The sequence below is a fragment of the Halichoerus grypus genome, chromosome 3 (assembly GCF_964656455.1).
Source record: "Halichoerus grypus chromosome 3, mHalGry1.hap1.1, whole genome shotgun sequence".
Taxonomy (NCBI): Eukaryota; Metazoa; Chordata; class Mammalia; order Carnivora; family Phocidae; genus Halichoerus; species Halichoerus grypus.
In genome coordinates, this window is record NC_135714.1 from 66,444,173 (window position 1) to 66,465,069 (window position 20,897).

General features: G+C 38.2%; 1 protein-coding gene across 10 annotated transcripts in view; it reads right to left on the minus strand.

Annotated features, from left to right (window-relative positions):
- The window catches only part of LIN54 (lin-54 DREAM MuvB core complex component), a 79,508-nt gene that overhangs the window by 3,844 nt on the left and 54,767 nt on the right, over nt 1–20,897 (minus strand). For 9 of the 10 annotated variants that reach the window (XM_078068862.1, XM_078068863.1, XM_078068857.1 and 6 more), the window contains 8 exons: nt 13,923–14,139; nt 9,009–9,082; nt 8,654–8,851; nt 7,420–7,511; nt 6,369–6,440; nt 5,460–5,562; nt 5,169–5,306; nt 1,416–1,618 (listed from right to left, as the gene is read on the minus strand). In XM_078068862.1, the coding sequence (XP_077924988.1) occupies nt 1,416–1,618; nt 5,169–5,306; nt 5,460–5,562; nt 6,369–6,440; nt 7,420–7,511; nt 8,654–8,851; nt 9,009–9,082; nt 13,923–14,139 (1,097 nt within the window). The remainder of the gene's footprint in view (nt 1–1,415; nt 1,619–5,168; nt 5,307–5,459; nt 5,563–6,368; nt 6,441–7,419; nt 7,512–8,653; nt 8,852–9,008; nt 9,083–13,922; nt 14,140–20,897) is intronic. The other variant, XM_078068860.1, reaches the window with a different exon arrangement.

Genomic DNA, 20,897 nt, shown 5'->3' on the forward strand with positions numbered 1-20,897 from the left:
TTTCCCAGGTATTAATTGTAAATATTTTAGTGTAACAATATCTTTTATTTCCACATGGAGATTTAGATTTAATAATCTAAAGGATTATTGAAAGCAGATGACCAGAAAGGATCCCTTGTTATAACCCTTATTGAAGTGTCTACCCATTTCTACTTTATCCAGTCAATAACGATTTGCTCATTATATTCCAGTGACAAGAATTCTTCAGAATTACTATCTGAAATATTTTGCACAAAAAGAAGCATTTTCTAGGGGTGCCTGGGTGGCTCAGTCGGTTAAGCATCTGATTCTTGGTTTCAGCTCAGGTGATCTCATGGTCGTGAGATTGAGCCCCCTGTCGGGCTCTGCGCTCACAGCACAGAGTCTGCTTGGAATTCTCTTTCCCTCTCCCTCTGCCCTTCATGCTCATGCCCTCTCTCTCTCTCTCAAATAAATAATTTTTTTTTAAAGAAGCATTTCTTTCTCTTTTTTAAAAAGATTTTATTTATTCATTTGAGAGAGAGAGCCAAGTGGGGGGAGGGGCAGAGGGAGAGGCAGACTCCCCGCTGAGTTGGGAGCCTGACGTAGGGCTCAATCCCAAGACCCCGAGATCATGACCTGAGCCTAAGGCAGATGCTCAACCATCTGAGCCACCCAGGTGCCCCTAAAGAAGCATTTCTATAAGCATTAGAGCCTACTTCAACTTAGGTATTTGAAATAATATATCCCATTTGCAAGGCTCACTGCATTTAATAATTCCTCAAATTAACCTCTACCAAACTCTACTACAAATCCACATCAGCAAGTTCTGCTGCATGAGGCCCTGCCAAACGCTGGGCTAGACACGCTTTATTCTTCATAGCCACTTCGTAAGGCTGATGGGAAGGATTAAGGAAACCAAGACAGAGAGAGAGGGAGTGCTTGTCGAATTCACAAACTACCACAGAGCACAGATGGTATTTAAACTCAGCTCAGCCAGGCTTTATAGCTGGAGCTTTCCTACTCCAGAGTTCAGCAGTCTAGTGAAATAAGGGGCTACAATAATAAGGTGTGTGAAAGGTGCTCCGGAAAGACAGGGAAAGTGCTACAAGGGCCTGGAAAAAGAAGAGACTAAGTAAAAATATGCAAAATTATGAATGATGATACTAGCAGGAAGAGTTATAAAAATTTGGTTTTCTTAAGGGTTTGTCAAATTACATAATGACCTCATCTTAGTGGGGAGAAATTCAATTAAGTTAAGCACAGTGAATCTTAGAAGTGTGGAGTATATCTGACAGAGGTTTTCCTGTTACCTCCAAATTCCTTTACAAGTAACTAAAGGTAGAAAATGCAAAGAGAGGTCTGCAACAATCAAAAGTATGAACTTAATTTTGTCCAAAAAGAAGAAACTTTACCAAAAATAATCATACTACAAAGAGATTAAAATACTGACTTACTTTCCTCCTCCACTATTCAAAGCTGGTGTTGGCCTAGTAAGCAAGTCCGAAATTTGAGAGGATAACTTCGTTTTCGCTGCTGTTTGTTGCTGTACCCTTACTTCAGCTGCATCTGCCAAGTGCATCAGTGTCTTTCTTTCTGGGCTTTCTTCAAAATTCTTACAGCCAACACATTTGCATATTGAGGAACACATTATTTTTGCCTAAAAGATTTGCAAAAGAAAAGCTTCCAAATCAAACCCAAAAATACATTAAGTAGACTCTGTGATCAAATCAGTAGAGAACAGAATTAACTGGTCAACTGACATTAGACACAATGGACACCTCTTTTCCTGACAAATGCTAAATGGGCTAACTACATATATGGATAGGTCAGATGTTCTTAAGTCTGAGAGTGACTACATAATTTATGTCTCTGAGCCCTTCCATGTCAATTTTTCCCCCATCTAAAAGTTTTCCCCGATATGAATGACGTATGTTCTTTATAAAGAATATGAATGATGCAATATTTAAAAATAATGGTCATCCAGAATCCAACCACCTCAATCAAATCACCATTAACATGTTGGTGACTTCCCACTTAGGCAAAAATACAATTATCACATTAAAGGAATTTCATAGATGCTATTTTCATTATGGATAATCTCCATAATCTCCCTCCCTGAATCCCCTTCTCCAGATTCCCCAAACCCTTCAATAGTCCACATTAAACTAGTGTGTCCTTGTATGTAAAAATATGTAAAACATATATTTTTAGGAAAAACACAGCCCTCATGTACAAATAGCTATCTTAGCTAACAAATACATCAGTCTTTCTTTTTTTTTAGGTTGTTTTACAAAATCACATGCTCACTTTCTGCATCTTCCTTTACTCACGCTACGCCTCATGGAATCGCCCCCCCACCCCCCCACCCCTGCTGGCCCCGCCAAGTCATCTAGCCTAGACTGAATTCATTCTATTTAATGGCTGGGCAGTAATCCCTGGTATGGATGTGCCACAAGTGATTTGGGCATTCACTTGCCTGTTGCTTGGCATTTATTCTGTTTCTAGTTCTTGAGTACCACAAATAGTGTATAAAAAGTTTTTTTTTAATATATTATGCTTTTATTTCTATGAGCCAGATTTCTAGAATTGGGCTCACTGGTACATGTATTTTAATAGATGTGGCCAGACTTTTTTCAAAAGGCTCTAACACCTCATATCTCATGAGCAATGTATAAAAGCCTTTCTCATATTCCCTCCAACAGTGTATACTACAGCTCTTCTTAACATTTAGCAATCTGATTGGGGGAAAGAGGTAAAGTGAGATCTCATTGTTCTTTCATTTACATTTCTCAGACCTAGTAAATCTGAGTATCTTTTGTTGGCTTCATTTTCTTCTGAACCCATGTCGATTTAAAGAAACATACCTAGCGCCCTTTCTACAGCACCTGGCAAGATAAACAAATCATATTATGATGAACACATTTACCCTGCTCCTTTCTTACAATACACAAATAAATTCTTTACCAAGGGAAAAAAATTTTGAGTTCATGGTTTACTATGAGCCAGTCTGAGAATCTAACTAAAGCAATACTTACTAAGTATCTAATGATGAAGAGATAAAATCTCTGACATCAAGGGGGAAAAAGACATACCACTAATGGTAATTTGGATTAAGTATGAAGAACCCTAAGAAAGGTACTAATAATCTAATAGGAACTTGGGAAGGTGAAATTAAAATGATAGGGTATTCATTTAGCTTTGCTAATTTAACTTCCCTTGTGGTCAAAAAAAGGGGAGGAAACAAGGTTACAAGGCACAGCCATTTAAATAATGCGGATAGTCACTCATCTACTCAACAAGCCCTGAAAAGTGTGTGAAAGGAACATGAATGTGTTATCCAGATGTAGACCAACTGGACCAAAAAAGCCAATTCAATTCAAAAGACCAACAACTGCACACAAACTCTCAAATAACATCACAGCCAATTCACAGTGAGCCAATCAGCTACCGCTAGTCATAGTTTAGTGTATTCCAAGTTTTTCCATTTCTTGGTCTTTTAGAATGACAAATTAGTTATTAGACACTGTGTGTCCTAAATGTCAAGGATTTTATTATAACAGGGCAGCTTTTTCTCTTCTAATGTATCTCAACCAGCACTGCCTTTTCTACTTCTATTAATTCTCAGATTCAATTAAATTACTGGTTCTTTTATGTTTGCATTTCCTATGCCCCGCATGTACTGACTGTTCAATGTCATACGCATGGAAGGGCTGCTTTGCCCTTCTGACCCAGCTTTATATCAATTTCCATTTTCTCTCTTTTTGTGGATTTTGTTTTATAACTTACATTTTTTACATATTCAGGACAAATTTTGTACCATATGGTTTATGAACAAAGGCCACCTATTTCATCAGGTGTTCAAACAAAAGAGTCGATCTTTTCCAACACAGAATAAAAAACTGATTAATGGATTGTAAGACATTATTTAAGAGACTTTCAAAATATTTTTGATTATATGCAATTTTCATTCATATTGACTTTAGGACTGACAAGAGGTTGTTAGCTTACTACACTTCTTGAGAGGAGTATTTGACTTCTAAAATACGTGAATTAAGAATTCATTACACAGAGAATACAGTATACAAAATCTTTACTGTGACACATTTTGTATGGGAAGGGGCACCGAATGGCAGGAACAGACTCCCTAAGCACAGCAAACCCTACGAGGGGAGAATGCCAGCCTTGGTATTACTTTACCAAGTGCAAGGCTATGGCTTCTGCCAAAACTAAAAATAAGGTATCCCTCTCAACAGGAAGTCTGAAAGACTGAAAATATAATAGAAGAGAAGAACCAATTAACTGTAGGAATGACTCAACTCAAAAGGCTGTCACGAGAGTTTCAGGTACACCAAGAAAGCAATACAGAAACATAGGGTAATCTTGGACATGAATAGATTATTATATTTAAGCTTTGAAAATAAAAATAATAAACTATATAGTACTTTGTCTATAGCAAGAAGGGGATGATTTAAATAGCATCTAAAAATAAACAGTATCTGTCATAGCAGAGCTTCGACCACTTTCTCCTGGAAAGATGCCTGACCAATAAATAAAAACAGCCAGTTGAGTGGGATGGTGGAATGGCAAAAATGGATGCAGTCACTTCATGATGACCAATAACCTCAGCCAGCAATATTCCATATGTCTCCTTGCCTATTCTTGGACTCAGAAAGCAAACTTCTGAACGTAATTCAGTTTTTCATAGAGCAGTGCTCTTCAAGAGGACAACAGGCATTTTGGGCAAGATAAATCTTTACTTTCAGGACTGCCCCCTGGAATGCAGGCTCTTATGTACCCATATATATTTTCAAAAAGCCCATGGAGTGCAGTGGGTAGGACTGCCCCTCAGTTGAGGACCATTGCTAAAGTTTCCAATCCACTCTGATGTTATTTTTACTAAAAATGAATAAACTGGTGCCCTGATTTGCGTACTTCCAGGTATAATGATTAAGAAGTATGAACTGGTAAATCAGATGATGAGACCCAAAGCACTATGTAATGACAAAACCAAGCTATCACTCCTCTGAAGCCCTGCTTGGGAGGCCAGAAGGTCTTCCTCAAACTAGGGTCCGTGCACCAGCTGTGCACATTTTCAAACTGCAAGAGCAGAGTACTTTCCCGATTTTCACGTAAATTTTTACAATATACCCTTTCCCAGAGTTATTTGCAAAAACCGGTTCGATTATGTTCCCCAACCAGCATCTCACCTCATAGCATTCACAGTAGTTTTTAAGACATCCTGATCGTTTGCAATTACATCCTTTGCTGTGACGTCGATCTGATTCTCCCTCCTTTCCTTTCCCTATCTTAGGCTTAAAAGCTTCTGGATTTCTGTCAAGGCATGCCTATCAAAACAGATCAAATATCAACTGAAGTTCACAGTACACTAAACACTGCAAAAGGAATTAATTTTCATTGTAAAACAACTGAGTTCTACAAAAGTCAGGTGAAACGGCAAGTTTTTGTCAGTTAAATAAAATAAAATAAAAAATAATCACCTTTATTGCTTTTTGCCTTTCATTTTCATGTTCCAAATTATTATAACAATTAGTACAATTGCAGTTGTTGCAAAATTCACCATTTGCAAAGCAATCACAATATCTGGAATATAAAAATCAGTGCAGGTCACATAAAAAAGTCATTGTTAAAATAAATAAAACTAGAAATTACCTGCTTAAGAGCATTATACATGCAGTAAAGCATTTTAGAATGTACTTGGAGACACCCAGTTATAGAGTTAATATATATTGACTGTCAACCACATGATCAAGCTCAAATGTCAAGTCACCGGCTCCTAGGATTTTGGTTTAGAAACTTAGTTCCAGGATTAACTGTTGTCAACACAAAACCTATGTGATTTTATATGCCCCCAAAGTAAGTTATTTCAAATCATAAAAAAGGAAAAACATGGGCTATCTTCCAGTAGTGGAATCTGCTCCCTTGAACTACAGTCGTGCTTCTTGGGATTCTAAAGCCCTATGACCAATGCTTTTCACGTAACTGTTTCAGGCCAAACCTCTTGGTTCAGAGCTAATAAGCAAATTAATCATCCAACAATTTTAAAAGCTACTCAGAGTACCACCTCATTTAGGAGGCCAAATATAAAGGCCATAAATAAGGTCAAATTTATGATTATTGAAGATAGAGACTATGTCTGTCTCATACTGCCGTGTCCCTAAACCCCTCCACCAGTGCCTCATCTATGGTAAAGACTATAAAATTACTTCTTTCTGAATGAATGAGAGAGGATCTTCACACCGTCATACATGCTCAGACATTCACGTGCATGTTTACTTAAATTACTTAGACTTATGAAATTGGTCTGTTAAGACTTCTTTGTTAACTCCATTTGCTTTTAAAAGCATTTTCGGCTATAGCAAATAAGAAACAGTAGCAAAAAGACTTACAATTTCAAACACAGCGATTTTGTACAATTACAGGGTTTTCTGGGCCGACTGGCAGACTCTGATGGGATTATGCTATACAGATACAAAACAAAAGATATACATTTTAATCAATTAAAGATAACTATTAAAAATTAGAAAAGTCTCTGTAAATTCCTCCTAAAATAAACTTTCACAAATGTATCCATTTCTAATAAACGTTTGCTATGTTGTTCCCTTCACATCAAGTTCAAAAGCAAGCTGTAACATGAAAAGAGAGGTAGAGAGCCAAGATAGGGATTTTTAAAAAAGGAAGTTGTCAATAGCCCTAAAGAACACTCCACAAAAAATACTCTTCCTTCTGAGAGAACTAAAGCTGAAATCTGCTCAAAACTTTTGGGATGCAATTACAAAAGGAAGTGAGGAGAAAGGAGTGTATGGGGCTGGAATTGGAGAGAGGTAGACTGGTTTCATGCAATTAACTAATAAGCACTGCTTCTTTTTTTTTTTTTTTTAAAGATTTTATTTATTTATTTGACAGAGAGAGACACAGTGAGAGAGGGAACACAAGCAGGGGGAGTGGGAGAGGGAGAAGCAGGCTTCCCGCCGAGCAGGGAGCCCGATGCGGGGATCGATCCCAGGATCCTGGGATCATGACCTGAGCTGAAGGCAGACACTTAACGACTGAGTCACCCAGGCGCCCCTAAGCACTGCTTCTAAACCAATCCCGCAAAGGAAGCGATTCGCAGATTGAAAAACAGACTAACAACAAAAAAAGGCAAAGACCTAATGTAACAACTTAAAAACTAGTTAATATCATTTTTAAAAACATATTCAGGATGAGAGAGAGAGAGAAGAGACAGAGAATATGTGGCAAAATTGAGTAATCTAAGTAAAAGATATTTGGGGGTTTTTTGACCGTTCCTGTAACTTTTCCTCAAAATAAAAAGTTCTACAGAGGCATGCTCATATGGCTTTGAGGAAAAAATACATAAATCTATTCTGAAATACATATATTTAATGCTGCACTGAACCGGATCCAACAACTTAACTTACATGTTTTCAGAACACTCACCCATTGAATGGAAGCCTTGCCTGGGTCTGGATACCAGCTGTCCCAGTTAAGTTAGAGTTGCTTGCTATAGACACATATGAAGATTGCTGTAGCTACACATAAAGAAAGGTAATTTTAGGCCATATTTACAAAAACTCACAATACTCTCAGATGTTATAATCAGTAAGAAACAAATTCATCTACTAAAATAGGAAAAATAGTATGGAGAATTTCATACAGACACAGTACTTCATGGAGCTCTTCTAAAGACCCAAACTAATACTAGAGGTGAAAACAATGTGAACATTTTAAAGTACTACATGGTACAAATACAAGAAATTTTTCACAGAGGAATAAGCCTATGAGGATCAGGAAATTCTAGATGCATGCTCCAAAAGTACAAGTATTAACTTGTATTGGCTAGAACAATGCAATGTGTCTACTTGTAAATAAAATAGGTACTATGCTGATCATTCATCACAATACAAGTTATAGAGAACGACAATTACATGGGCAATCATTTTCTATTTTACATTGATTTCTACACACAAAAAGAGACGCTGATGATAAAAATACTGAACACTCATTTTCTAATCAGTAGCCACATTAAACATACTCCACAGTCCATTTCATTAGAGTACCCAGGTTTCTGTTTCTCTCTCTCAGAATCTGAGGAGATCAATTCAACAGTTTAGAACAGGGTGCTAATCTGCTGGATTCTTACATGAAAAAAAAAACTTCTATCTCTTTCCTAGAAGCAGCACTCCTAACCCTCGCCAGCCAGTTGGATGATAGGCGGCTTTGACCCTAAAGAGGACCAGATGAGAGACGGGTCACTAAAGATGTGTCACCTAGAAATGCATCTCACAGTCTCCTTTCCAGGAGCAAGCCCGTGGCATCCTCCTATGTGAGGAAGAGCCAGATCATAGTCACAGCGCTCTCTACATGCACTTGGACTCTGCCGACTTTAGCTTCAACTTCTCCCCTCTTCTATTTACATAGTCTTGTCCTCTCACCAAACTGCTCTCAGTTCCCAAGTGTCTGACTTGTATACGTGACTTGTGCTGGTATTTCGAAATGCTAGAGATACATAAAAATAAATTCAGAAGTTTTCGTTAGCATCTTAATATTTTTGGAAACAGCCATTTTAATACTGAGTAAGACGTTTTCCAGTAGTTTCAGAATGTGACAGGGCTGTACATCTCTGACCAAACTATCCTTTTTGCAGTGCAAGGACTCAGGCTCGTCCTCCTACCTGGGTAACATACTGCGCGGGAAGCACCGCATAGCCCACATTCCCTGCCCCCGGAGCCGGGGCCAGCACCGTGCCTGGCGGCAGGTTAGTGAGGTTGGGCTGGATCTGCGGCAGTGGCGTGGCAGGCATGATGAGCCGCTGCTGTGGCTGGCTGGTGGTAACGATCTGTGAAGTGGGATTGATGGGTTTGGGAACAACCTTAAAAAAAAAAAAAAGAACACATATCCACGGTTACAGAAATACATTTTACAGCTTCTCCATTCAGGATGAATCTCTTGGACGTGAATCCTAACTTTCAATTTGAAAAGTGCACTGTCTGTTTGGGAGAGACTGAAGAAAGTTCTGTGACACTCACCTGTTTGACAGTCTGCGCCGAGACGAGTGGAACTGACATCCGCACGGGAGTGGTATTAACAACCACCGGCTTTGCTTTTTAGAAAAGGGGAGGAAAGGACAATTTATTTACAGGAAATGGTGCTTGAAACATTGAAGATACTTAGTTCTCTCAAGATATCCTCATAAAAGAGCTTAAAGAATCCCACTGGTTTCCTATTTGGGGCCATCTTTAATCAGGAGAGTTCCCTTTTTAAATTCCTTAACCCATCTACCAGGGAACTCAGAGCTAAGGTAGCACCTATAGTCTGTCCGCTTGACAAGGGAACGTTTGTCATTTAAGGCAGTCTACTGAAAGTACTTCAATCTGTACTCAGATGACTTAAACATTCCCTACTAAACCTAGTGTTGAAATGTCCTTTAAATAAAAAAACTGCCATTCAGGAGCTTGAGTAACAATGCTGTTCTAGACTCTTTCCAATTGCCATGTTTGTATCGAAACCAGAGAAAATGTCATTCCTGTATAATTCATTATTTACAGAGTACCTACTAAAAGGCAGCATAGCATGAAGGTTAAGAATATGGTATCTTAAGTCATAACACCCTGGAGGCTCAAATTCTAATTCTGCTGCTTTCTAACTCTCTTTGCCTGTATCCCCATCTATAACTTGGGAATAGTACGTCCCTCACAGGGTATATGGATTAAATATGTTAATCCATGGAAATTTATTAGAACAGTGTCCAACAAATAGTAAGTGCTCAATAAATGTTAGTTGCCATTAATGTCATTGTTGTTATGACAACCATTATTACTATATAAATGGCATTGTGGACTGTGTTCCGGGGAAACTAAACTATAGTTTACACTCAAAGAGCTTACACTCAAGTAGAGCAGATTAGACATGTACCAAATAAACACGGTTAAAAAAGAGAAAGTGCCGCGGAGTCCAAGGGAGACAGAACGTTACGTCTGCTGGCAGAGGATGGGACTAGGAAAGAATGCGTGGAAGGCACAGTGTCTGAGATGGGTCCTGATCAACGGTCAGGCTGCGAAGAGGGCACCCAGACCAGAGCAGGACATTCCACGCAGAGGCAGGAGCACGAGAAGTGGGGGCTTGATGCCGGAAAGCAGCAAAGCATTTCACAGAATGTTGGTGAACAGACCAGTCTGGCCGGAACCTAGGGTTAAAGCAGGCAAGCCCAGGTCTTGAAGGTCAGGGTTGAAATCTATATATTTAATCTGTATTTTTCTAATTCAGTAGGCAATGAGAAGTTTCTGAGGATTTCGAAGTACAGAAATATGACTGGAATAGCACAAGAAAACCCCAATTTGGTAGCAGTGTGCAAACCAGAATGGAGTTGCACGAAACAAGGCAAGTTAGAGGAGTGTACACACTGAGGGTCTACCTGGGGTGACAGAGCTGGGGACGGACAGGAGAGAGCAGTTGCAAGAGATACGGCGGAGGTGAAAGGAACATGAACTATCACCCAAGTAGACGGCAGAAAGTGCACATATGAGGGAAGAAAACATAAGCCATCGTGAAGCTTTCAAGTGACCGGGAAAATGACAGCTACCAGAACTAACACCTCCAGGAATAGCTGATTTGAAGGGAAGATGAAACCCGACATAGAGAAAAGCTACGAAGAAATTCAGGAGAGAGGCTGGCACCAGACCTGCATGTTTGGACCAAAAGAAGTAAAGTTTTTAATGCTGCCTACTGCCATTTCCACAGTCCAAAAAAGGGACTTAAAAAGACAGGAAGGATGGCCCTTCCGGTTTTATTTATGCAAAAAGACCCAGAGCCAGGTCTGAAAGAGAGGGGCTGAGATAATGGGATCTAAACTGTTCTGAACAATAAAAAGAACAGACTTCCTTAGATAAAAAAGCTTGGGAGGGTTGATGGCTAAAGAGAGAAAGCTGAGAGTGCTGGAAGAACCCCAGACAGTACTCTGACCTAAAAGGGAGTGAGCCCCTGCAGCCAGGAGACAGGGGGAAAGGGGAGAGGGGGAGCGCTCCAGAAAGTGTTTTAGTGGTGATGACTGCATCTCTCTCGATACACTAAAAACCACTCAACTGTATGCTTAACAAGGGTAAATTTTATAGTAGACATGAATTATATCTCAATAAAGTTGTTACACAAAAAGCATAGGACCAGAATTATAGGAGCGGTGACATCTGATACTGGATTTAAAATTATTTCCTGCTCTGATTCTCTTCGGCTGCTTTAGCTTTAGTTAAGTTATGATAACCACCGTACACTGGTCTCAGAGATACTAAAAAGAATTAAAAGGTGAATGAAAAGGCATTAAAAGCCTGAATTCCTGCTTGGAACTTGGAGAACAGACCCCCTACACCACACGCTTCTTGGAGAGGGGATGCTGGTCATCCTTCCGTGAGCACACTGAGCAGCAATTTTGAAGTGACTCCAACAACCAGAGAAGGTAAGAACTTCCTGGTGGTCTCTGCAACAATGGGAAGGAGTGTGTGGCCTGCCCTCAGTCACATCAAATGACAAATGCAGATGATTTTATTTGGATAATAAAGAAAGGGTAACTGTCTCCATGCATGTGGACATACGTAGGTACGCGCACTCACACACAGGCACACAGCTAGAAAATTTGGGAATTCTAGGTTTACATTAGCTTGGCATCTGCATGCTGAGTTTTCACTAAAACCCGGTTAATAAAGAAAATATAAAATGAAGCGGTCAGAAAAGAGAACGCTACAAGTTACCTATGGAAAGGGGGACATATTGGTGCTACATACATAACTACATCAACGGTCTGTATTTCTCTCCCTCCTCAACCTTTGAGCACAGTCCCACATTACTATTACTGCCATTTTCACAGAAGCTGGAATAATCTTTTCTTTACTCTTGAACAGAAATTCTGAACAATCCTCTTAGAACAGACAGCCTCCTTCCAAATTTTAGAAACCATACACCCAAGTGTTTAAGGCTTTTTAATTTCTTAAATTGACTTCCTTACCAAGATGGTAGGGGATTACATTCTAAAGAGATTAATCATGAACTCTTCTGGATCTTTCTACTGTGCTGCCTGCTATCCAGCCAGCAGTGACCATGGTGGAGCCTTTGAATACTGGTTTTGTATGGCTTTGGTGGGAAATGTATAACATGAGCCCAACTCCCTTTGGCATAAGGAAATCCCTTATTGGAAAGTAAGCCCTTAGAAAGACATATTAATACATTCGAGGAACTAGAGCAACTATTTTCGTGTATCTCTAATAAAAATTATAAATTCATTATTCCTGTGAAATAATATATACTGTGTATACCTAGGTCTCTTATGGGACAGGAGAGCAGACAGAGAAAACTACGGGTGGGCATAAGGGCAATCACATAGGTGGTTCTGTACACGAGTGGGTGGAAAGAGGGTAGATACGGGGAGAACTGAAGGAGCTGGAGAGATAGAGGTGAGGACAGAAAGGGAAAACTGAAGGTGGAAAGCAAAGAAGAAAAGCAGGGACAAAGAAGGAGGTGTGTGTGAGGGATTTCCAGGAGGCAAAGAGCATACAGTGGTAGAGAGAGGCAGAAAGACAGATATAAACTTGGAAAAGAAGGTACCAATAAATACACTGGAATTATGAACTGTCCCACCTATTCCTCCACTCTTCCTGGATCTTCAGCGTCTTTTCTACTTATTCCAAAGGCTTATTATTGACAAGGAAATTAGTATTAACATTACACTGGAAATGGATCTCAGCATATGGAACACAGACAAACACACACACATAAAGTATAGCCCATTGTACTTAATGGGTGCTTGACATCATTATGACCATCTGAGTAAACCGCGCTTGCAGCACCTCTTTTAGTGGCCTGCTAAGTTTAAGTACTGAGAGGATATAAAACTTGGCTCCCTTAGCAATACACGAGTTTCCTTTTCCTTTTATTAAGAACACCGTAATAAAAGATTTTCTTCTAAAATCCATTTAAAGAGGGATTAGAAAATATAATTACCTGACAGGTCTAATTTTAATAGAATACATACTAAAGTACTGTTTCCCTCACGTATCCTCTAGTTTCTCCCACCAGTAATTTAAAAAATAAATAGGTAGGTTTTCTCTTCCACAGTTTCCCTCAGGTGAACTAGCTATCAGCAATAGATAGCTCCAACCCACTGATCCCTTAATAAAAATGAAAGCACAAACAAGTGGTCTTTAATTCTTCTATTTACATCCAGTAAATAATAAATCATTTACTTGCCATCAATTGCTTTTTGACATCGATGGGATATGCAGCAGTCTTCTAAGACAAAAAAATTCGGCCCTAAACTGTGAACTGTCCTGATCCTTTCACACCATTCAACTTCTAACAAGTGGATAAGCGTGGAGAGTGGTTGTGTGTGTGTCTGTGTACATGTATCAGGCGATGGGAAGGGTTCAACACAAACAGAAAACGGAAGGATTACAAACAGGAATACCCTCCAGGAAAAGCACAACTAAGCAAAATAACAAAATATTTTAATTGCTTTTTATTAGCAATTACAGATTCAAAATAAGTAAAGGATGAAAGTAGTATCAAGTTCTTACACCTTGCCTACTAGTCATTTCAACTGATCCAAACCCTACCAAGCAGCTTCACCCAGTTTAGAAAATAAGATAATTTGGTTTCATCTCAATCTGTCCCACTAGCATACATGATAGGCTTATAAACCAGCAATACAATGGCTAACCCCAAAATGATGAATAATTCTGGTGGTCTGGTGGTAGAGTACACTGTGCACCAACTCCTAGAGAGTGAAAGGCTGTATTGACATACAGCTATGATTCTATTTTGCGATCTTCTGCAACAGTTGCTGATTCACACTCTCAGCTGAAATGCCACACTTAATCAGGATTTCAGCAAGAAAAGGACCAGTGTTCTTTAATAATGTTCAAAGAATTCATTACTGTTTTTAAAAAATGGTTACTAACCTTGCTGGAGAGGTTGAGTGTTTGTACTGGGATTCTGACTAACTGGCTGGCTTGGGCTACTGGCTGATGTGGCAGTGACAAGCCGGACATAATGAAACTTGCTTCCAGGCACTTGAATCTGCTGGACATTGGGAGCAGTTGCCAGAGGAATAATTGTCTTAAACTGTGATGTGCTCACGCCTCCAACAGTGATGGTCTGCACAGCTGATTTCACTGCCTAGTAAACAATACAACACGGCTATCGTTAATCTGGGCTTTAACTTTCCTACCCTTTTAACTTCTGACAAGTGCTCAAGTAAAAAAGTATGTTCCTGTATTTCATCAAAAGCTGTTGCAAGGAACAACCTGTTCAAAGAGAAATGAAAAGAATAGTAATGAATATAGGAGTGAAACCAAAATTAATGAGTTCTACCTTCCATCTCTAGTAGTTACTTCCTTGAGAATCCAGGTCGGATGACTTGCTATGAAGAAATTATTATTTAAGTTACAAGAACTTACTCAGTTTTGTTAATATTTATGAAAAAAAGAATTATTTTAAAACTCCCAGAATTAAGCCTCATATTCAACACAGAGAAGAGGATGCAGATAACTTGGCTTTATTGCTACCCACCAAATTAACTAGGACAAATTTCATTTTTACATGTTCTAAAAAAGAAAGAAACCCGAAAGAAAAGCCCATCTTATACCCTCATTAAGTCTAGTCGATTCAGTTGTATCCACAGATACAAATGTACCCATTAACATACGGGTTTAACTAAGGGGCCAAATTCGGTCCAAAATTACCCCAATTTTGGTTGTCTAGGCAAACTAATTTTGGGAGATTCAAATTTGAGTCAATATAATCATTTTAATAATTTTTAATACTTTCCTTTATTCTGATAAACAGCAATGTGACTTCCCAAAAAGCTAAATGAAACATCAGAGGCAGAACTGAAGTCTTTCAAGATGTTTTCAGTTGATGTTTAACCAATACACAACAGATTCTTCTCCAAAGCAAAGGTCCAAACCAGATTCTCAACCGGTTCAACAGTATTATTTTATAAAAGAATTACATCCCCACCTATTCTTCAAAGAGCCCTCATGCTAAAAGACAACTGACATGATGGAAAAAATCTGTATTATGTGCATAATAATTTATGAAGGAATAATTCTTAAGAATTTGAACACTGTCATAAAAGCTCAGAAAAAAAGAGAGAGAAAAGAATGTCATTTAGTGTGGAAACTCTACAGGCAATAGTCAAAGGAGATTACTTCAGCATAAAATGATTCACATACTGTCACCGGGGAGAGGCACCACAAAGCAGATTTAAAACAAAGAGAAAACAGCCACAACAGTCATGGGTTAAATGAAAATATAAAACTTAAGAAAAGGGATAAAATGTTTACATATGGAAGCTATTGAAAAATCAAGCAAGCATGAGAAAAATATATACAGTGATGCAAGAGACACAGCCCTTTCTATCTCAGCTCAAAATGGAAAAAAATACCATCCTAAACAAGGTGCCTCAAGCACAGTAAATTTATCGGGTACTTAATATGTATTAGGGACAGTGCTTAAATGATCTGATTTAAATCTAGCAGCCACATTATGAGCCGGGTATAGCATGGGACGAGTACAGGAGCTGGCTTAGTTAAGTTTGCAGAACATACTTAACTTTTTTTCCGTCTCTTCACTTTCAACTTTTCTGCATCCTAAGCTTCAAGCTACAACTCTTACGACATGTATATAATTGGGTCTTTAAAACAAAAATAAGATCTCACTGTATTTTTAAATCAGTATGTGTCTGTTTACATCTAACATAGTTATCCAAAGATCTGGATTTAAATCCACCATTGTACTGTTTCCCATTTGAACCACCTGTCCTCTTCTGTTCCTTTTTTCTCTCCTTTCTTACCTTCTTTTGGGTTAAAAATTTTTTTATTTCATTCCCCCTTCCGGTATTAGCTTTTTATTTATACATTATGTTACCCTGGAGATAACGATGTACAATGCAAGAATTAAATTAGTACTTTACATATCACCCAGGAAATGAAAGAACCCTAGAACACTAACACCATTTACTCTTGCCCCATCTTTGTGCTATTGTTAAGTATTCTAATTCTACATATAATTTTACCTCCACAAAACATTCATTTACATACACCCACAAATTTACCCTTTCTGTCCTTCCTGTATCTTCCTGCTTCAAAGCACTGATGATTTAGGATCATTTTCCTTTTGCGTGAAGAACTCACTTGAGGATTTCCTTAAGTGTGGGTCTGCTGATGAGGAATTCTCTCCATTTTGTGTCTCAAAAAATGTCCAGTTCTTTATTTGTATCTACTTTGTTGAAAAACTCATCTATTAAATTCTTAATCTCCGTTTTAAGTTTCCAGTTTGAAAATATTCATCTGATTTTTTTTTCAATTGAAGCATACTTGATACACAATGTTACACTAGTTTCCAGTTCACTGAATCCCTTCTTTAAGTTTCTAACTCTCTGCTGAAATTCTTCATCTTGTTAAATAAATTTCTGAATATATTAATCTTAGTTATTTTAGAAGTCTGATAACTCCATTACCTATATTTCTTGGTTTTGAATAATTTGGTCTGGTTGCCTCATGTACCTGATGATTTCTGACTAAATGCCAGACATTGTTTATGAAAAATTAAGCATAATTTGAGGCTCTGAATGATGTTATATTCCTCCAGAGAAAATTCACTTTGGCTTCTGGCAGGCAGTTAAAAAAGTAGGGGCAGATTATCCTAAACCAAACAAACAGAGCTGATTTGAAGCGGAGCTTCAATCTTCCAGAGGCCTTATCTATTTCTGGTTCACTCTTCTCCTATATAGTGGCCCCAACTAGGAATCGGGTGTTTATAGGCTTCCTTTGGGCCTGAATCCAAATTTTTGTTCATGAGATTTCTAAGACTGACAGATCCAGTCAGCTCCTTAACTTTTCTGTAGCCACTTTCTGCTCATCATCTCAGTCTTTCAGCTACAACTTACAAATCAGCAAATGCCCTAAAAAGAAGTGTCACAATGAACATGAGGCTGACTTCTCTAGGCTTCCCTTTACTTCATGAATGTGGCCTCTGGTGTCCTAGCTCCCTTACTAGGTCTCCAACGACTTCAAACAGATTTTTAAAATATATTTTTTTCTGTTTTTTAGTTGTTCTTGGTAAGACAGTTGGTCTGCAACAAGCTAGTTCTGCACAGCCAAAAACAGAAAATACCAACTGCCAGGGTTTTAATCCAGGCTACAACATTCCTTGTTGTGTGACCTTGTGCAAGTGACTAAACTTCTCTGTGCCTATTTTCTCAACTGAAAATGTGAAAATAATACCTTTCTTAAAAGGGCTGTTATTAAGGATTAAATGAGTTAAATTATATGAAGTACAAATAATAACTTATCACATATTATAATGCTCAATAAATGTGAGCTGCTGTTTGTATCATCATTATGCCCATTATAGATGGGAGAAACTGAAGCTCAGAGAGATTAAGAAATTTGCCCAAGGTCACAAAGCTGAAAAGTAGCAGAGCCAGGATTTGAACCAGACCCAACTCCAAAGCCCATTCTTTTAAGTAGGACATCATAATGCCTCCAGCTGTAGATGCTTAATGAATAGTTATTAAGTGACTAAATAAAAGAAAATAGTATCCAGTCCTCAAGAACTCCAGTAAGAACTAAAGTTGCACATTTGCCTCTAAGAAACATTGAAAGTATTTTTTTAAATCAGTATGCTGAATAGAAGTATAAACACATTATTTAAATGTTTTTATTTTAAAACAATTTTAGACTCACAAGAAGTTACAAAACTAAGAGTTCCCATGTACACTTCCCCAATAGAATAACATCTTACATAACCACAGAATATTATTAAAACCAGGAAATTGGTACAATACTATTAACCCAACTACAAAACAGAACTTATTCAGATTTCCCAGTTTTTATATGCATTTTGGGGGGATGTATACTAAAGACTGTATAGATTCATGTAATCAAATTACCATCAAGTACAAAATTGTTCCATCACCACAAAGAAACTCTCTTGCACTGCCCTTTATATGCACACCCTCCCCCACCAACACCAACTCTTGACAACCACTTACTAAACTGCATTTTCCCAACACCTGAAATACTAGGTAACATATAACAGTTTCTATTTTTGCAAAAGACAGAGGCATTAGCATACACTTAATTTCCTTGAGAATTCACAAGTTGGTCCCTTCCTAGAAGTACAACAGTCTGAGAAACTCCATATGAATGCCTCTCTGAATATACCACATTACCAGAAAAATAGTTAATATGAATTCAATAAAAATCTTCAGGTATCTCTTGGGGCACTTGGGTGGCTCAGTCAGTTAAGCATCCGACACTTGATTTTGGCTCAGGTCATGATCTCAGGGTTGGATGATCATGTGGGACTCCACGCTGGGCGTGGAGCCTGCTTAGGATTCTCTCTCTCCCTCTCCCTCTGCCCCACCCCCCACACCTCCCCCCATTGCACGTGCTCTCTCTCTCAAAAAAAAAATATAAATTTTTTTTAATTAAAAAAAAAATCTTCAGGTATCTCTATTTCCTGATTAACATCCTTGACAGCTGGTTTAAAACACAACTATATTAATTTAAATTCAAAATAGCAACATTTAACATGCATTAAGGGCTTCCCTCAAATACCTGGACTTGAAAGATTCTATTTATACTATTTCCTAAGCTATTTCTTTCTTTCTTCTTCTTTTTTTTTTTGGTAAAGATTTTATTTACTTATTTGAGAGAGAGTGAGAAAGAACACGAGAGAGGGGAGGGTCAGAGGAAGAAGCAGACTCCCCACTGGGCAGGGAGCCTGATGTGTGGCATGTCCTGGGACTTCAGGATCATGACCTGAGCTGAAGGCAGACACTTAAAACTGACTGAGCCACCCAGGCACCCCTTTCTAAGCTATTTCTATTTACAGATTAATACCATAATTGTGTGTTTAAAATAAATTTCTTTGAACATTATTTTCCAATTAGCAAATGGCAAAAGTTCTTGCTTAACTGACGTTTACCTAAAAGGAAAGAAATGAAACACTCTTCTAGTTCTGCAAATGAGGATTCTTATTCTATTTGGTGAAGTTGGAGGGAGGGAGGGAGGGAGGGATGGAGGGGGAGAGAGAGGGAGAGAGAGAGAAAAGGCTCAACCAATATCCAAAAACAGTAAGTTTGTAGGGTTCCATATTTGGTTCTGTTTGTAAATACTGCTTAGAAATCATTGTTTGGACAATATGGGCTTTGGTTCTAGTTAAGTCTCAATCATGTGTGTATTTTGGCAAGCAACCTAATGCTTCTTTATATCTTTGTTTCTCTATTGTATAAGGGAGAACATTACCACTAAATGAAATCTCACTTTGAGACACCTCCATAAATTGTGCTGTTTCGAACAGATATTAAGATGGCCTTTGTTTAATCTCCTGCAAAATCAGAACAATATTTTCCTTAATGCTAACTGGGCAGTGTTTACTAAAGTGTGTTACTAAAGTGTGTTTGTTTCATTAAACATTAACTCTTCAGGATTAGATATTACATGAAACAGCCTACTCTGTCAAATTAATTTATGAAACCCTAAGGTCAACAAAGTTAAACAAAAGCCTTCTCAGAGCCCTTACTATATGCTACTGACCACTACACATTTCCTAGATGGATATGGTATATGGTGTTTCTCAAACTTATTTAGCAGTAGCATTTGTGGGGAGGGGGGGATTTTTCTTTTTTTAAAAAAATATATTGGTGCCAAGAGAAAGGCAGATGGTACCATGTAAAGACACCCTATAGGAAATAGCTTTTCACCAGAAGTTGTAATAAAGAATGGCAGAGCAGACATAATGAATCCTAAGCAACCTGCACCATAAATATTTGTGAAATATCTTAAGATAGCATTTCATATGTATTTCTTTTTTTTTTTTTTTAAAGATTTTATTTATTTATTTGACAGAGAGACAGCGAGAGAGGGAACACAAGCAGGGGGAGTGGGAGAGGGAGAAGCAGGCTTCCTGCCGAGCAGGGAGCCCGATGTGGGGCTCAATCCCAGCACCCTGGGATCATGACCTGAGCCAAAGGCAGACGCTTAACGACTGAGCCACCCAGGTGCCCCTCATATGTATTTCTACATAGAACATGACTTAAGACTCATTTTGAATCTAGGTAAATGGCAACTAATTTTGGCATAATTTTAAAAGAGAAAAAAGCTTATGTTTTTTTTTTATTGAAATATAATTGACATATAACATTATATTAGTTTTTGAGTCTACAGAATGATTTCATATATATGAAAAAAATATTTATATTATATATATATATATATATTTTAAAGATTTTATTTATTTATTTGACAGAGAGAGAGCATAAGCAGGGAGAGCAGCAGGCTGAGGGAGAGGGAGAAGCAGGCTCCCCTCTGAGCAGGGAGCCTGACACAGGGCTCAATCCCACGACCATGGGATCATGACCTGAGCCGAAGGCAGATGCTTAACCGACTGAGCCACCCAGGTGCCCCCACATATGTATATATTGCAAATTGATTACCACAATAAGTTAGCATCCATCACTGGACATAATGAAGTATTTCTTGTGATGAGAACTTTTGAGATCTACTCTCTTAGCAACTTTCAAATATACACTATGTTAACTAAAGTCATCATGCTGTACATTACATTCCCAGAACTTATTTACCTTATAACTAACTGGAACTTTGTACATTTTGATCATCTTCACCCATTTCACCCACAACCAACCCCATCCCACAGCAAACACCAACCTGTTCTCTGTATCTATGAGTTCATTTTTCTTTTTCTTTCTTAAGATTCCACATATAAGTGAGATCACACAGTATTTGTCTTTGTGTCTGACTTACTTCATTTAGCACAATGCCCTCAAGGTTCTTCCATGTTGTGGCAAATGGCAGGATTTTATTTTTTTTTTAATGGCTGAATACTATTCCATTATACATATATGA